The sequence below is a fragment of the Calidris pugnax genome, unplaced genomic scaffold (assembly GCF_001431845.1).
Source record: "Calidris pugnax isolate Ruff unplaced genomic scaffold, ASM143184v1 scaffold32, whole genome shotgun sequence".
In the NCBI taxonomy this organism is placed as follows: domain Eukaryota; kingdom Metazoa; phylum Chordata; class Aves; order Charadriiformes; family Scolopacidae; genus Calidris; species Calidris pugnax.
This window is the reverse complement of record NW_015090783.1, coordinates 7870774-7887235: the sequence shown is the minus strand read 5'-3', so window position 1 is coordinate 7887235 and position 16462 is coordinate 7870774. Positions and strand designations below refer to the sequence as shown.

General features: G+C 46.4%; 1 protein-coding gene across 4 annotated transcripts in view; it reads left to right on the top strand.

Moving 5' to 3' along the window:
* The window catches only part of ADORA2A (adenosine A2a receptor), a 30723-nt gene extending 15113 nt beyond the window's left edge, over nt 1–15610 (top strand). For 3 of the 4 annotated variants that reach the window (XM_014964927.1, XM_014964937.1, XM_014964945.1), the window contains 2 exons: nt 1209–2101; nt 9589–10944. In XM_014964927.1, coding sequence (XP_014820413.1) covers nt 1752–2101; nt 9589–10549 — 1311 coding nt within the window. In that variant the 5' untranslated portion in view covers nt 1209–1751 and the 3' untranslated portion in view covers nt 10550–10944. Of the gene's footprint in view, nt 1–1208; nt 2102–9588; nt 10945–13774 lie in introns of those variants that run through there. The other variant, XM_014964955.1, reaches the window with a different exon arrangement.
* The last annotated feature ends 852 nt before the right edge of the window (nt 15611–16462 follow it).

Genomic DNA, 16462 nt, shown 5'->3' with positions numbered 1-16462 from the left:
AATAAGGTTGAAAACCTACTCTGGAAGTGACAGGTTAGGACAGCAAGCAATTATCTCTTGACTATGCAATGAAGCTCAGGGAGCTGTATTCTCCATTGCTATATTTTTAGCTGAAGCAGTGGTGAAATGCCCCCATATCTGAAAGCAGAGGTACGAGGTGACCCACACTCTTGCCAGGCATGCCAGCACGTAGCCGTGTGTCTGTTGGTATGAAATGGCAGCTGTAGGGACCGTGTTCCCTTGCAAGAGGCACCAACTTTAGTCCCAGATTTACCTGCATGATACTGCAGGAATGTGAATGTATGCTTGAGAGATGATGTCGGCATTGTGCCCGTGTCCCAGTTTCTGGGGGAGGTGTGTCTTGGTGGATGTGTTTCTGGCTGGCTGTAATTAAAGGACAGTGGTGACCTGTCTCTGTGGGTACAACGAACACCTATGGACAATGCAGGTATAACAAATAAATGGTTTACTTATAGGATAAAGATTTATGTGAACAAAAACGATGATGTTGCAGGAGGGGAATCTGCAGAGAATGTGCTTTCTCAGCGGGAAGGTCCTCAAAGATGTCACTATCCAACTCGCCTCAAACTACTGTCCATTGCTGACCAGGTTCCAGTGTCTGTGCTCTCGAAGGAAGGACCAGGTGGTGGCAACAGGGTGGTGACCACACGTGCCAGCGACACAACCCCCTTATGAATGAAGTTTCATGCCATTGCTGAGCAGCATCCTGGCAGAGAATGCTTTTGTGGCAAAGTACCTGAGGGTGGGCAGCACCTGATGGCTCAAGTCTTGTGTTCGTGGTCAGAGGGAGACAGGTGTATGTAAAAAAGGCTCCTCCACCTTTCCTCTGTGCAGCCACAGCACTTGCCAAGACATAATTAGCGGGGCTCTCGTATTTCAGGGCAGACTATTGAGCAGCTGCTGAAGTGCCAGCTCAGTTGGTAGCCTCGAAAACAAAACATCCCTTGTTTCCCATCACCACTGTGAAAAACTGCCTTCCTCAACCTTGGGTTTGGCCCTGCAGCTTTCAGGATAGACAAAATGTGCAAGTTTTGCCAATGATGTATTCTTCTAGGTCTCTTTAATATCCGTTATCAATTTAATGTGCCACTTTAATGAGATTTTGCTTTTTCCATCTCCTCCGTAGAGCTGATTACTTAGCATATGTGGTTAGTGTTTTGTTTTGCTTTTTTTTTTTTGTTTTAAAGGAAACTACAAGTGAAGAAGTCGAATGTTTGCTTCAGCTGGAGAGAATATTTCCCACATCATAGCGGGAAAAGGTGAAAAAGAGAACCAGAGGATGTTGGTAGTAGGTATCTACATGACAGGAAGCCGTGACTAGCAGTGTGACTGTCAACAGGAAACAAAAAGTTACAGCCAATGTGGCACTGCCATACAATACACTTTCTGTGTCGTGTTGCCTGATGGACTTCGGGGCCTTGGGTGCAGTGTATGTCTACGTGAGGTATTCTCCTGTCCATTCACCTGCTGGAGTTTGATTTATTCTGCCTCTGGTTAATCCGCTTTGCTGGAGTTGGAAAGACCTGGGGATTTTTCTTGACACCTGCTACTGTAGAGGTCTTGACCAGCTATGGGGAGAACAGGGTGTGTGTGAGCAACCTTCACTGGCTGGCAGCTGAGTGCTCTTCAGACCCCCGGCAGCTTTGAAGTGTCTTGGCTGTTCAGTGCTCTGCAGATATGAACGCTGAGCTTTTCTGGCACGTTCTCACATTGGCCTGGTCGTTCTCACCATGCTAGTACATGGGAAAGAAGACTTCCTCTCAGATGTAGCTTACATCGTCCTGGAACTGATCATCGCAGTGCTGGCCATCCTGGGGAACATCCTGGTCTGCTGGGCAGTCTATTTGAATAGCAACTTGCAGAACGTCACCAACTATTTTGTGGTGTCCCTGGCTGCTGCTGACATCGCCGTGGGCATGCTGGCAATCCCCTTTGCCATCACCATCAGCACTGGCTTCTGTGCCTTCTTCTATGGCTGCCTTTTCATTGCCTGCTTCGTCCTGGTCTTGACTCAGAGTTCGATCTTCAGTCTCCTTGCCATTGCCATCGACAGAATCATTGCGATCCGCATACCCCTCAGGTAAGCTGGGGGTTGGGGGGGGAGGACAGGGGACAGAGCAGGGCTAGGGTGGTGAGGGATGAATATCAGTAAAACAACAGATCTGGACATGAATTGAGTAAGGAAAAGTTAAATGAGGATCAGCCCTTTTTCTCTTGTAATTTGGAAAGAACTTTTCTAGGTCTTGAGGGCTGCCTTGGCTGCTGGATTTTCTGGTCACTCCTTTTTCTAGTTCGTCTCTGTCCTCATGTGGTGGGTGCCCATGGCATCGTGATGGCGCTGCCTTGGGGCTGCCGTTCCATATTTAGCCAGGCTCACGTGGTAACCTCAATAACCTGCGCTCTGAGCTGTGGCCAACAGCACCAGAAGGATCACTGCAGGGAAGTGGAGGTGGAGGGCAGAAAGGGGGTGAGGTCTACTTGTTTCCTTCCCCATGGGGAGAATGGGGGACTCTGGCTGCAACCGTAGCAGCAAGCTTTTGGAGAGTGTGGATGGGGGTCTTCTTTTGGGGGTCCATTAAATGTGAAGGGAGGAGAAGCAGCAGACATGAAGAAATGGGCCTTAGGAAGATTTGGAGTAGCTTAGGCACTACCTCTGGAAGCAAAGCATGTATTGGTTCAAGGCAGAGGCTTGTCCCAGCCCAGACCTGCAGATGGTTATTCTGTGGTCTCTACTCTGGAGTTTTTCAATACTGAAAAGCTGATCTGACTCGCTGCTGCTCTGTGTGCAGCCAGGGAGGCTGATGGGGAAGTTTTGCCACAGGCACAGGGGCTGCTACTCAGTTCAGTTTTCCAGAAGCACATTGCTGTGATGGAATATATCTGAGCATGGATGCAAAGCAGCTTTGCATTGTGTGGGCTGGGTTTGAATTCTGTGTGACAATGCTTCCGAGTCATTCAATAAGCTCAAAAGATGTAGAGGAAGCCCCAAGAGAGGCCGGTGCAGGCAAAGTGTAGGAGTCTCCTTCCTTCCCGTCTTGTCCTTGGGAGGATGCAGTGTGCTCTCAGGAATGGAGAGACTTGCTTCCTATCCTGAACAAGAAATGTGGCTGCAAAAATGGAACAACTTTCAGATTTTGTGCTCTCAAGTTTGAGTTTTTGGACATCCTCACTCCTGTTGAGCTTAAATCGCATGTGTTGACCTGTGCAATTTCGTTTTGTCTCTTGCGAATACTTTGGTCATCCAGCACTTATGTTAAGTAGCACGAACCTCCCATTCAAAAATAGAAAGCATTCTTTTCCCTAGAGCTGCGGAGATTGCCTTTCCATGTGGACCCACTACAGCATAGTCTTTCCTGAAGCCTTGCCTCAGCAATCTTGTGCTGCTATAACACTGCCGTTAATTGCTGGTTTCCAAACCTATAGTCGTACCTCTACTTTTGATGTATTTGTGAGGAATAAGTATTCCATTCTATTGCAGATAAAACTCTATCGATATTAGTTGCCTACAAACTGGACTGTCTCCACTTTTCTGCACTTCTACATATAGATGGTTTCAGTTTATAAACCTAAATAATGATAAATGGTACAAAGGAACATGTGTAGAGTAGCCCTCGGGAGCTTGCCTCTGAAATGATTTTGAGAAGGGCTAATGTCTTTAATTCATTTCTCATGAGCTAACTCTGAAGACTTTTGCTGACGGTTTAAGCGCTCTCATTGCTTAGAGGATGACTTGCCAGGAAAAGGATTTTTAAAATCTGGATTTCTGCCCATTTTTGGGGGTATCATTGTAACTATATTGTCTTGAAAATTTAATTTCCTGGAACAGCCAAGGTAGAGAGTCCTTTAGAAAAATCAGACTTCATCAGTGCTGGGCACTGTACGGGTTTCACTATTTTGTTTTTGAAAAAACAGAGCACACCCTCTTCTGCCCCAGGAACAGGGGAGATGATTGGATCCAGAAACCCGCAGGTAGATCCATGGGATCATCCCCCTCCTTGTCCTCTACTGGTTTGTCCTTCTACAGTAGGAGCAGAGAACTCATCAATTGTGTTTCCCCTTTAGAATTTATGGGTGAATAAGCATTAGATTTATGGCCTCATACATGCTGAGAAAGTGAAAGCTGATTAACTGAAGAGGGAAATGTGATATGATTTAGACTGCTCACATCCTCATTTTTTTCTTTTTCTAATATCTGGTTGTCTCAAAAATGTGTCAAACCATTGGAAGGAAAGTTCTGCTACTAAAGAAGCAACGTTTTCACCCCATCCTTTAATGCCTGGGAAAGCCTCTTCTCTCCTCCTCAGAGGACAAGAAAGGTAACACCAGGCATTCCTAATATTCATTAGATGGATGCTCTTAAAAAAATAATAAATCAAACTTTCTTCGCTCTAACAAAACCGAAAGGACCAAACCTATTTTTTCTTTTTCTTTTTCTTTTTAACTGTTCTGTATCTGATTTCTCCTAAGGAGGGTAACAGCATGTCTCAGTGGATACCGCAGTGAATGTGTACTCCCACACAAATAAACTGTCAGTGTTAAGGAGGCAGAAGAGTGGGATTTCTGATACTGGTTGGTTTTGGACACCTCAGTACATAATTCGAGTTACTTGTAGACTGATTTTTCTGTAGATAAAAGACCTTCCCGCAAAAAACTGCAGTGAGGAAAGACATCTATAGGTAAAATTTTAAAGTACATAGAAACTAATTCGTGAATGTCTTATGGGTTCTACCTTTCAAATGATGAAAACATTGTGAAGAATTTGATAACCTTTTTGAAAGTTCTGAAACGCTTTGCTGAATTCTGCCAGGTTTTATACAGATGTAACACTCTGCAAGGGGCAATAAAGCACTGCAAAGGAAGTGAGTCCGAGCCATTGTTCGGTCTCGGATAAAATCCGAACTGTGTCTCTAAGGTGGCAGGTAGCTGAAAACCTGCACTCGCTGATATAAAACCCCTGGGTGTTCTAAACAAAACTGGCTGCGAGTCTGAGGGCCAGGATGAAGTCACGGGCCAAGAACAATTGCTGCTTTCCAGGCTCTTTGGTGCCAGCAAATGCTCCGATGGCACAGTGCCCGGCCACGTGTTGCTGTGCGGGCATTTGTGGTAGAGATCCTGCCACGGGGAAGGACAGGTAGCTGCCATGCACTGGGAAGAGAGGAGAAATGTTTCTTCCTGCAGCCAAACGGAAAAGTTTTCTCAGGTTACTGCTTGCTCTGTGTGCTGGGTTCAGGTATTCACCTGTGGCATAAACACGCAGGTCGTACAGCACCAACTGCAGCAACTCGCTGAAGTGCAGACCTTTTCCTCTGGTGGAAAGCTGGAGATGACCGATTGCCTAAGCTGCCCAGGATATTTCTCTGGGAAAGCAGTACTAGGGTGCTGCTCCCTTATTCTTGGAACATTGGGACAGATTTATCCCATGTGGTTGCGATGGAAACTGTGGCTCTGAGTGGCACTGGGATGTTTCTCTGCCAGAGTCTAGGGGTGCTGGGCATGAGGAACTGGGTCCTCAAAGTCTGGGGCAGGAAGAATAAGGGAGATGGACACAAATCCTGAATAAAGTTTAGGACATGGAAGGGGCCTTTGTGCCGAGAACAATCCGTTTCAGCAGTTGCTTTAATTCTCTAGGGTTGCCTTCTCAAGTGCTCATATATGAGCATCTGAATCAGTGAATCGGGAATTTAATGTTTTGTTGTCACTTTGAGCCATGTCCAGACTTATTTCTTTCTGTGCTCACCATAAACCTTTTGACTTTATGACAAGTATTTCCTACATGTGCTCATGTTTGTGTCAAATAGATTATGGGCAGATTCAACCTAATACGAAAGAAGAATTCACTTCCTCCTTTGAGCAACCACAGGCATGGCTTTGAAAGCACAGCCAGAGTCCATGGCATCATGGGGAGTCAAACTTGCTGTTACCAAGGTTTTAGTCTGAAGGCTGATATTATGGCACGAGCAAAAGAATGGTGCCAGCCCCCCATTACTGCTTCTGCTGCTTAGAGCCCTGTGCCCACCTGTGGGATCCCACCCTACCCAGTCTCCATCGCACAGACGAGTATCAGTTAGCACCTGCTCACAGGGCAAAAAGTTTTTTGACTGACTTTCTGGGAAAGGGTTGTTTTGGTGCTGCATGAGAAGATCTGGATTTCGTTTCTTGCTCTGCCATAAGATTTCCTGGATGAACTGGGATTGTACGTGTCTCTCATTTCCAGATGTATGTAACAGGGAAAGAATATTCCTCCTTTTGTCTGGCCCCTCTGTAGCTGCAGTTGCCTGAGGTGGAGGCTGTTGAGGGATGTGTTCAGTGAGCAGTGTTTTGTAGTGATTTGTTAAAACCATTGAGCGCAGCTGGAATTCAGATCAAAGCTCAGTACCCTCAATGCTGAGCACAGGCTTTCTGGTGGGATGCTGTAAAGGTGACTGAAATGTGCTCTGTGCATGACAGAGCCATCTGGCCAAGATGTGCAGTGCTGTGACCAGAGGCTGGTTGGATACTGGATGCTGTGACAATGAGTTAGGCCAGCTACATATCCCCTGCTTTAGCAGGGAATTTGGACTAGATGATCTTTAGAGGTCCCTTCCAACTCTGACAGTTCCGTGATATCATACAATGTATGGAAAGATTTTAACTTCTACCTGAGGTATAGGAACCCCGTGGTTCCTGTACCAGCTCTGTCTTCCACCCAGCTTCATGGTTTATGAATCAGACTAGTGAGGTACTACACTTTCTGCAGGAATCCTTGTCTTGATGACACAGAGCTCAGGGCACCTCCCACCAGACCAGGCTGCTCAAAGCCCCATCCAGCCTGGCCTTAAACACCTCCAGGGATGGGTCACCCACAACTTCTCTGGGCGACCTGGGCCAGTGTCTCACCACTACCCTCATAGTGAAAAATTTCTTCCTGAGATCTAATATATCTTCCAGTTTGAAGCCATTACCCCTCATCCTAATGTTCTTTGTGTCTGGAATTTCACGAGTAGTTGTTGTTTGTGTAGCAAGTCCAGTATTTCCAGAAAACACAAGAACTGCTTGTGCACAGGCAATCCAGCGCTGTCTGGACACATCAGACATGCTGCAAAGTCACCCGCCAAGTATGCAGAACATGGGCTGTAGGTGTGACCAGCTCCTTTCAGCAGACTGTGTCTCCTGCACGGGTGCCAGCAACTTGCAGTACATGTGATGCTTCCCAGAAGCCCTGAACTTACTGTGTAGAGCTGCACAGCACTGGGGGATCCAGAGAGTCACTTTGGTCTGGCTGCTGTGAGCCTAGAAAGATGCCTAGACAGGTGCACAAACTCTTCAGTGAAGGCTTGGTGACATCTCTAACTGGACAAAAGGAATGAGTCCATGGAAGTCCAATAACCCTACCTCAGCCAAGTCAGCCAACAGGGTCTCACACGAGTCCTCAAAATCAAGCTCTCCCAAGTGAATGGACGCTTCTCAATGGGTGCCTGGCCAACGTAGTGCCACACACTATGTGACAAGATGCTGCTAGCTTTCTCTCTTAACCCTTGGAGATACTGAGCAAGGCGTTACAGAAATGCAGGCACTGATAGGTTGGTCACTGCCACTGCCAGCACAGTACATTGCAGCTGGAAAGAAGGCGGCTCCTTGGGTTAAGTGCTGTTCCTAAGCCTTGTAAAGTTTGTTGTATGGGAATCCCCAGAGGGTAAGAGGGAGGGAGAAGTGGGGGGGTGTTTGCTTGGAGCAGTAATGAATATATTTTTAGTGGAATGGAAGGGACATCTCTAGTCGTGGGATAACAGCTGCACAATTTCAAAATTCCTCTGACAAGATGTAGCCCATTCCAGGGCTGCAGGGTTTTGAGAGGTTGGTTTTTTTTGTTGTTTTTCCAAGCTTCAAGTGCCTTCAGCCAATCTCTTGCTCCCTGAAGTGTACTTTTCAAAGCACAGATGCTGTTTTGTTGTGTTGATGAGGTCTGAAAGTGAGCAGCTCCCTGTTACCATCCACGCTGTGCCCTTAGCACCCCCTAAGCATTGAGCAGGATCCACTATTTGTTGGAGAAACCTTTTTGTCTCTCAGAATCACCTGAATCCCTCCCTCATTTCTGGAGGATTTCACAGTATTTTGGGTTCTGGGAATTGTGTCGTTGGCTCCCTCACCCGCTCCCTCTTTTCTGATTTTGAAATGCAAGTGAGGAAGAGGGACTCAAGCCTGCTGAGTCTTGTGTGGAGCCAGTTTTTTTCCAAGGTCCATCAGAAGGGATTTAGGGCATGATCTCAGTTCTGTGCTGTGCCTGGCAAAAGCAGCCTCTCTCCTCCCCTGTCTTGAACTTGCATTGGGATAGGAGCATGAACCTGTGGGAGTGACTATTTCATTGAGAGATGGAAATATTTCTATGGCTTGCTGGATTATTTTTTTTTTAATGTTTGTTTGCTGAGAGAATTCTGGGGACAGAGGGAGAGGGAGCATTGGGTAAACACTGGGAGCCCAGCGCTACCGTTGTCCGATCGCAGACACATGGGGTCAAGTACAGTGTGGGACCCACGCTGGACAATGTGGGAATCCGGCCATCTACTTTCCATGCTAAACGTTACCAAGGGAAGGAAATTGCATTGAAATGTTAAACTGTTGCCCTGATTTACATTTTCAGAGAGAAGAACTGGTGGAGTCAGCTCAGGACTCGCAGTAACCTGTGAGGCCTTGGGAACCGGACGATATTTCAAACAAACCAATGTCCCTGGCTGCACTGTCAGATTCTTACCATGTTGCTTATTGTCTTTTTCAACAGATATTTGAGATTTTATTGCTGAGAGCACTGGTTTCAGTCAGGCATATAAATACCTCCACCACTGAAGTCCCCTTTGGTGTGTGCAGTGCAGCCCACAGCACACCTGTAGTCGGAGCACTGTCAGCTTAGTTCTTCCCTTCTGAGAAAGACATGGGGCCAGCTCAGCTGGGCTGGTGAGGAAAACTGCTGACTTGTCTCAGTTATTTAAGGATGGTTGGTGGTTCTGGCCTTCCTGGAAGGGCCGTTGTGGAGCAGAGTGAGGTGCTGTGCAAGGCGATGCCAGCCTGGCTTCTACAACTGAGTCAGAGAATTTCCCTGGAGCACACCTGAATGTGGACAGGAGGCTGATGGCACGGTGCCTCAGATTTCTTTCGTGCTATTTGGCTTACAAATCTACTGCAAGACAGACCAAGCAATTCCTTGCTACAAGGCTGCTCCTTTGCAAGAAAGAAGGAGCTACCTCAGCCTTCATCAAGAGAGCCACAGTGGTCTGCATCACCAAGGGTCAGGGCAGTGCTGTTGATCATCCAGGCTGCAAGATCTATGTGCATGAGCAAGTGGCTTGGTGGAGTCAAGGAACACAGATGAAATCTGTATTAATTTCCCTGCTTTTCTGTCTATCACCTACTCACTGCCTAAAGGAAAGGGGCGAAATATGTGGCATACAGTGTCACCACAGACACAGCAGTTCAAAGGCCCATCTGAAGAAGCAGTGCCTTTATTGCTGTCTTCTGGGCCATTGGGAAGTTGGTGGGGTGTCAGGGGCTTGTTCGAATGATACTGATGTAATTCCTGTTTCCTCTGCTTTGTAGGTACAATGGCTTGGTGACTGGCTCTCGAGCTAAATGTATCATTGCCATCTGCTGGGTATTATCTTTCATCATCGGCTTGACACCAATGCTAGGGTGGCACAAACGCTCCCACATCGAAGAGCTGGGTTTGAATAAGTCCTCTCCCATCAACTGCAGCAACAGTATGGTAGCATGTCTCTTTGAGGCTGTGGTCACCATGGAGTACATGGTCTACTATAACTTCTTTGCCTGTGTGCTTTTGCCCCTCCTCCTCATGTTTGGTATCTACTTGAAAATCTTCATGGCAGCCCGGCGACAGCTCAAGCAGATGGAGAACAAGATGGTACATGGGGAACGTTCTCGCTCCACTTTGCAGAAGGAAGTCCATGCAGCTAAGTCTTTAGCCATCATTGTTGGGTTGTTTGCAGTCTGTTGGCTTCCACTACATATTATTAACTGCTTTACCCTTTTTTGCCCAGATTGTGACCATGCTCCCCTCTGGCTGATGTATCTGGCTATTATCTTGTCTCATGCCAACTCAGTTGTAAATCCTCTAATTTATGCCTACCGAATCAGGGAGTTCCGATACACCTTCCGTAAAATCATCAGCCAGCACATCCTGGGCCGGAAGGAGCCGTTCAAGGCAGGAACATCCAGCTCTAGGACTTCCGTGCATGGTGGGGATGCAGAGAACGCCAGCACACGAGTCAGTGAGTATGCGCTAGAGGTGTACACCAATGGAGAGATCCACAGGGATCCTGAAAAGCAGGACTTAAACAAATGCAAAGGTGGCCTGGAGTGGCACCAGAATGGAAATGCTCTGGACGTGGAGACAAATGGGCATCTCCCACATTCCTGCAAAAATGGGATTCTCTCAGATGCATGCATGAACAAGGAGCTTCACAGTGAAGAGCTCATTGACGCCCAGATGTCTTACTCAGATCTGGAAAGAGCACCCTTCGCAGCAGCGGATGTTTCCTGATGGGACTTTCAAAGTATTCCTGGTAGAATTATTTTTTTTTTCTATTGGTGACCTCTGCCATGGCAGAAAGGGAGGTTGGGGGGCGGGAGGGGAAGAGGCGTGCATTCAGATCGTTGTGGAGAAAGGGGTCCCTACCTAGGACTGTTGGGGTGATCCTAAATACTAGACTGGAGAAAAGCCAAGAGACCATTGGAATGGACTAAGGAAGGAGGGACACGTTACCCATCAATGACCTGTCGCCAGGAGCAGTGCCAAGGTCAAAGATGGCACTCCGAGTTCAGCACTGGGAGACTCTGCTGATGCAGGGCGTATCATGACGTTATGCTGTACTGTGTATCTGTGGTTTTATGTCGGTTTTGCTGTCTTTACCAACAGAAATAAAATCATGGCTGGAAGTATTCACTGAATTGCAAGGAGAAACAGGGAAGGGGCCTTTTAGTACTTTGGCCTTGCAACAAACAAAAGGGGGAGAGCAACATCTGTTGGTCAGGAAGGATGCCAGCAGCTGCTTGGAGAGGGAACGGACATGGTGGGAACTTTGGATACCTTCAACCATGGCATTTTGTCTTTCAGTTCGTGTTTTTAAAGCTTAAACTGCAACAGGTTGCTCGAGTGGGTGGTTTTTGTTTTTTTTTTCTTGTCTTGATAATATTACTTTATGTTAAGTTATGAAAGATGGGCAAAAACTCATATCCATTTCCTGAGCGCTCAATGTTCCAGACGCACAAGGCAAATATAACCTCATAGCTCTCCACTTTGTCTAACAAATAATGAAAACGGGGTCGGTAACATGGATTTCCCTTAGTAAAAGGGCTGTTAGCAGGACTGGGTGCTGCAGAGAGTAGACAAGCAGGCCAGGCTGTGGTCTCTGTCACCAGGGTGGTCGTGCCCCGAGATGTTGTGACGAGCTGTCTGTAGGCTGGTGGGCACCATCTGCTTCCCCCCGCCCCGTCTCTGTGTTTGTCCTCCTGAGCTCCTAGAATGCAAATTCTTTCCATGGCTCCAAATGTGTGTGAGAGGAGCTATTTTTTCATATTTTGGTTGTTTTCATCCTCACTCAAAAGCCTGTGGGATTTTTTCCTTCTTTCTTGGGGCAAGGAGGAACACACACACATATAGCTAAGATTTTTTTTTTTTTTTTTAATTTTTTTTTTGAATTCTAGTGAATTCTATTTAAACACCTTTCCTCCTGTGATTTCAGTTTTTTTCCTGATGTGCTTTACTGTGAAGCCTGATGTGTTGCTGCAATGCAGAGGCCAAGAGAGCTGGGTCTGTCTGATTGGAAGATGCTCCTACTCTAAGAAGCAGAAGGGCGTCAGTAGTAGTGGAAATCAGCTCTAAGAGAACAGGCAAATCCGTGCTGCAGCAAGGGGATGCTCTGATGAGGCTTGTTGTATAGGTGTTCCACAGCAGTTTGATAATTTTCTGTATAATTTATGAAGCCTGGTAGCTCAAGGACAGCAGAATGCCACATCAGCTTGAATTCTACCTAGAGGTTGTCTAGTTTTTGTGTTCCAGAAAAATAATCCATGTCCAATACCACCAGCCTTCTGGAGAAACAAGCAGTAATGCTCCTACTGGAAAACTAAGAGTCTGGTAATTCCAGGGACCTGGAGCTTGTTCCCTACCTGAAAACATCAGAAATATCCCCCAAACCTGGCCTCTCCTTGTGTCTGTCCATTAACATTTCAGAAGAGGAAAGGGGAACTGGATTTTGATATTTGAGGAAAAGCAGGTTAAGTTTCTGTGTTCTTATTCCATGTTTATTTTAAATATTGTGAACTATTAAAATGAAAAGTCAGTTTTATTTGAGGAGAATCTTTGCCAGTCTCTCTACATGAAGGTGGGGAGTAGTTTATAATGCTGAAGGTGTTCAACTATGTGACTGCTCCAGGCTAGGACAAAGCTTACTGTGAGAGGGATAAAAAGATGTGGTTGCCACCATGATCCTTAGCAGAAAGACAGGCAAGTTTGTAGAACAATAGACTTCACAGTTTAATTGAATTGCTGCTTTCTTGGCACGGCTCTTCCACGTAGTCTAACGTCAGAGGAGTGGATTATCACTCCAGCACCATTAACAAACACTAAGCCATTTCCCTGTGACAGACGTCATAGGTAATTCCTCTGTAGGGTGACTTGGGATCTTGTTACTCTTGATCTTTCTTGATGGAATATTTCTGTAGGTTATTTGTGGGATGGCTCCTCTGACCTCCTGTAACAGTGGCAGAGGAACTCAGGCAGGAAAATGGGGGTCTGATCTCTTCAGGCCTCAGTTGGGAGCTGAAATGTTTCTAAGAATAACACAAGATTACATCCGGTATTCATGTCAATAACAAAGAAGCAGAGCAGGGAAGGAAGTGTGGGAAAATACCAGCATTGCTCATGTGCTGGAGCACACGCGAGTGCAGAAGTGCCTCCTATTGAGCTTTACTTGCCATTGTAAAGGCGTGTTTTATGCCACGTTGCATCAGACTTTCAACAGCTGATGGGGATTGGTTGCTTCCTATTGCTTCCTGAGCTTCTTCACACTCAATTATGGCAGCTTCTTGCTTGGTTGCCACAAGAATCAAGTTGATCTACGTTGATGCGACAAACTTAGGATTGTCCCTCTGGAAAATATTCCTGCCCAACCAGATCATGATGCGAGCTTACGGGGTCTCCAGATGTCTTGAAATTAGCTTTTCTGTTGCTGTTTGAGATGCCCCCCAAGTGTGTCCAGTCCCTTTCAATATTAGTGATCCAGATTTGAAATGAAAAGGGTGTGTGAAGGGGCTGGGGAATGTGTGCAGGAGGAAGTGCAGTGGGGGTAAGGAGGCAGCGTGTTTCATGTAGAATTGGAAGTCTGTAGTCACAGGAAGGAAGGGATGGCAATTGCACCACATGCTGCGTGCCTTCTGGCAGACATATGTCTGAGATGGACCTTCAGAAGATGTTTCCGAAGCAGTTGTTGGGGCCAGCATGAGCCTTTTGAACAGAATTTTGGACTTCTTATTTCTTGTTTCCTAGGGATCATGACTTCAAAGCTTGCTTTTTTTTTTACTTAAAAAAAAAAAAAAGCATTAGGGTCCCATCAATAAAGTGTGCTCTTTCCTTCTTCTGGCAGTGTGCTCTGGTTTTGAGAAAAGTACCTCTCCCAAACTACATAGGGCAGGGAACATTAGAAAATTTAAAGTTAAGAAATTTTTTTTCCTAACCTCCGCACTCGTATTCCCCTTTTCCTTCCAGCTGGAGAATGTTTAGCAGATGAAATATAGCTGTTCTGGATAAACAAAGGTGGTACCAAGACAAAGGGAAGAATGAGGTGACCATCAAGACAGGCTGAAGAAGACCTCCTTGGGAGTCCAAGGTGCAGTGGGTCCAGAGAGTAAGAGCTGGGGTAAGAAGAGACTAATTTCATTGAACTGGAACATCTTACTAAAAATGGCTCAAGACCCATGGAGAGATGTGGTTCCTCGTTTGGTGTGAGGGCATTCCATGAATTTCACCATTCCCTGGAGACTCTTAGGCTCCAGGATTTATTTGCTTTATAGGGTTTTGGAGAAAGTAAAGTTTGATCAGTTGCCAGGAGTAATTTTATCAAGAGTTCTTCTTGGGGCGCTCTCCTCAATAGGGCAAGTAAATTTGTGTGTGCAAGTAAATGCTCTTGCAGCGTTGTCCTGCAGAGTTTCTTTTGGATCAGTAATATTTCAAAGCCAAGCTTGAACTTCAGCTCTTGAGCAGAGAAGCCATTTGGCATGGTGGGACAGTTGGGGTTACTGTAGACAGAAGGGGTTTGCCACTGATCCCAGCTGGTGCCAGGAAGCTTTATTGTGCCGATGGACTTGGGAGTTTTATGGAGTATGAATCTTTGATCATTCTTTGAAAAGAGGCTCCAGGGGATGCTGGTGGATACAGAAAGGTCTCTGAAGTGTGGGAGCACACTGGAGGGTTTGGGTTAGATGGGGAATGTTGGTGGTGAAGGAAGATTGGTAGGGTAGGTGCTTGGGAGGATTTCAGGGGAGCAGGAACGTTCTGGGGATTGCACAGATGGTGCTGGCATGAAACCAAGGTGTGACTTGCTGAGGAAGGGCTCTGGGAAGGATGTACTGTCTTACAGCTCTCCTGGGGTCGCTGCAGGGGGGCAGCCTTGCCTGACATGAGGAGGGCTGACTTCATATGGTCTATGTGTGACTGAGGTAGAGATGGCTCTTATGGATTATCTCTTTTCAGATGCGTTGTCTTATTTCACGAGCGTGTAACAAAAGCCCTTCTGCCTCATGAACAGGAGCCCTAGCTGATAACACATCACTCCAGCCGTGTTCTTCGGGAAGGAGGAGCATGCTGTAGCAGAGCTGCCATACATTAAAACTGCAGAATACTCTCCAGTGGTGTTTGCTAAGTTTAGCTGCCTAGTAGTTTTCTCCCAGTTTGTTTTGGGTCTCAAACTGCACTGAGTCATAGCAGAGTTTTTTCTTTCTAGCCCTGAGCTTTTGGCCTTCTTTACAGTAAAACACATCAAGAGTAACTAAAATCACACCAGTTCCTCATTTGCATGAGAGGTGACTGACCCTGACAGACTGAGAATCCCAAAACTGAGGCAGTGTTGTGTGTAACTCCCTGTCTTATTTGTCTGCTGGGACTGCTCTCACAAGGATGTGCTGAAATCCAGACCGGAACTGTTGATCTGAGAAGGTCCTTTGCTTTCCCAACTCTCTCTCAGGAGCTGGTGTCCCTGCCCCTGTCCTGTGGAGCGGTTGTCCCTGTGGTCCGCAAGCCAAGACACTATGAACGCCCTGCTGCACACGCTGTCACTATAAAACAATTACTCTTTTAATTTAAGTGTTTTATGAATATAGTTGTTGTTTTCCCTCTGTTTGTCAGTTACCAGTGGGAGGGGAGGGAAGGGGGTGGGAGAATCTGTGCATGCAAATGTATTTAAAGTGCGTTGACCAAAGTTTGTTGGTTTTTTGTTTTTGTTTTTTTTTTTTTGAATCTGTGAAGTTTTCATATCTGTGAAGTCATCAGACTGCTGGGCAGTGAGGAGCCGCTGGTGCTGCTGAGTCTGTCTTGGTTACATTTCTTAATAAGCATTAAAATAATAAAATATATTTGTAAAAGAGAGTGTGAGTGCCTTTGTCCCAGGAAGTTCCGTCTGGCTGGCCCTTTTTTGTTCAAGTGTTTTCTTATTATTTTATTAGCTTTTTCCACAGACTGATCCTTCCGGAGAGTTCTTTCCCTGGCGCTGCCTATTCTTTCACAGAAGATATTAGCAAGGACTAAGGTGACAGATCCAGATGGACTAGAAGACCCCTCACATCTCTGACTTCCTGGGATCTGTCATCTTGGCAGTAAGAGAAAATGTTTATAGCTGTGTACTGAACACAAGGGAGAGCACTGTATTTCCCCAAACCACTGCAGTGTCAGAAACAGCGTGTTACGCAGCAGAACCAGAAGGGTCCATACACTGGACCATGACACAACTTTTCTAGCTGTGACTGGAGCATCCCAGCCTGCTGGCTCTGCTTCCTTGTGGCCCAGCCAGAGCACCACGACCTCCTTGTAAGACCATCACAATTTCAGACCTCTGTCCTGTTCCGCCAATGCTGCTCAGGCTGAGCTAGCCCCAGCCTGATGTCAACCAAATTAACCTGGAGATGGAGGCAGTGAATCTAGATGCTGCTGTGGAGTCTCTCAGGCCAATTCTGAGCAATGCTGATGGGATGAAGCAGGAATAATTTCTAGCTTTCTCCAGCTGCAGCTACTAAACATATCTGTGAGGAGGTTAGTGAAGGTCTGTGCAATCCAGGAGCATTTGGAGTTGAAGTGATGAAATTAAAGTTCACCAGATAACCGTCAGCTACTGGTCATTCCCCCTTTGGGTTGACTTTGCAGCTGGGCTGGAGGGCTCCCTGGAGGCCCCAGTTTGTGGAGGGG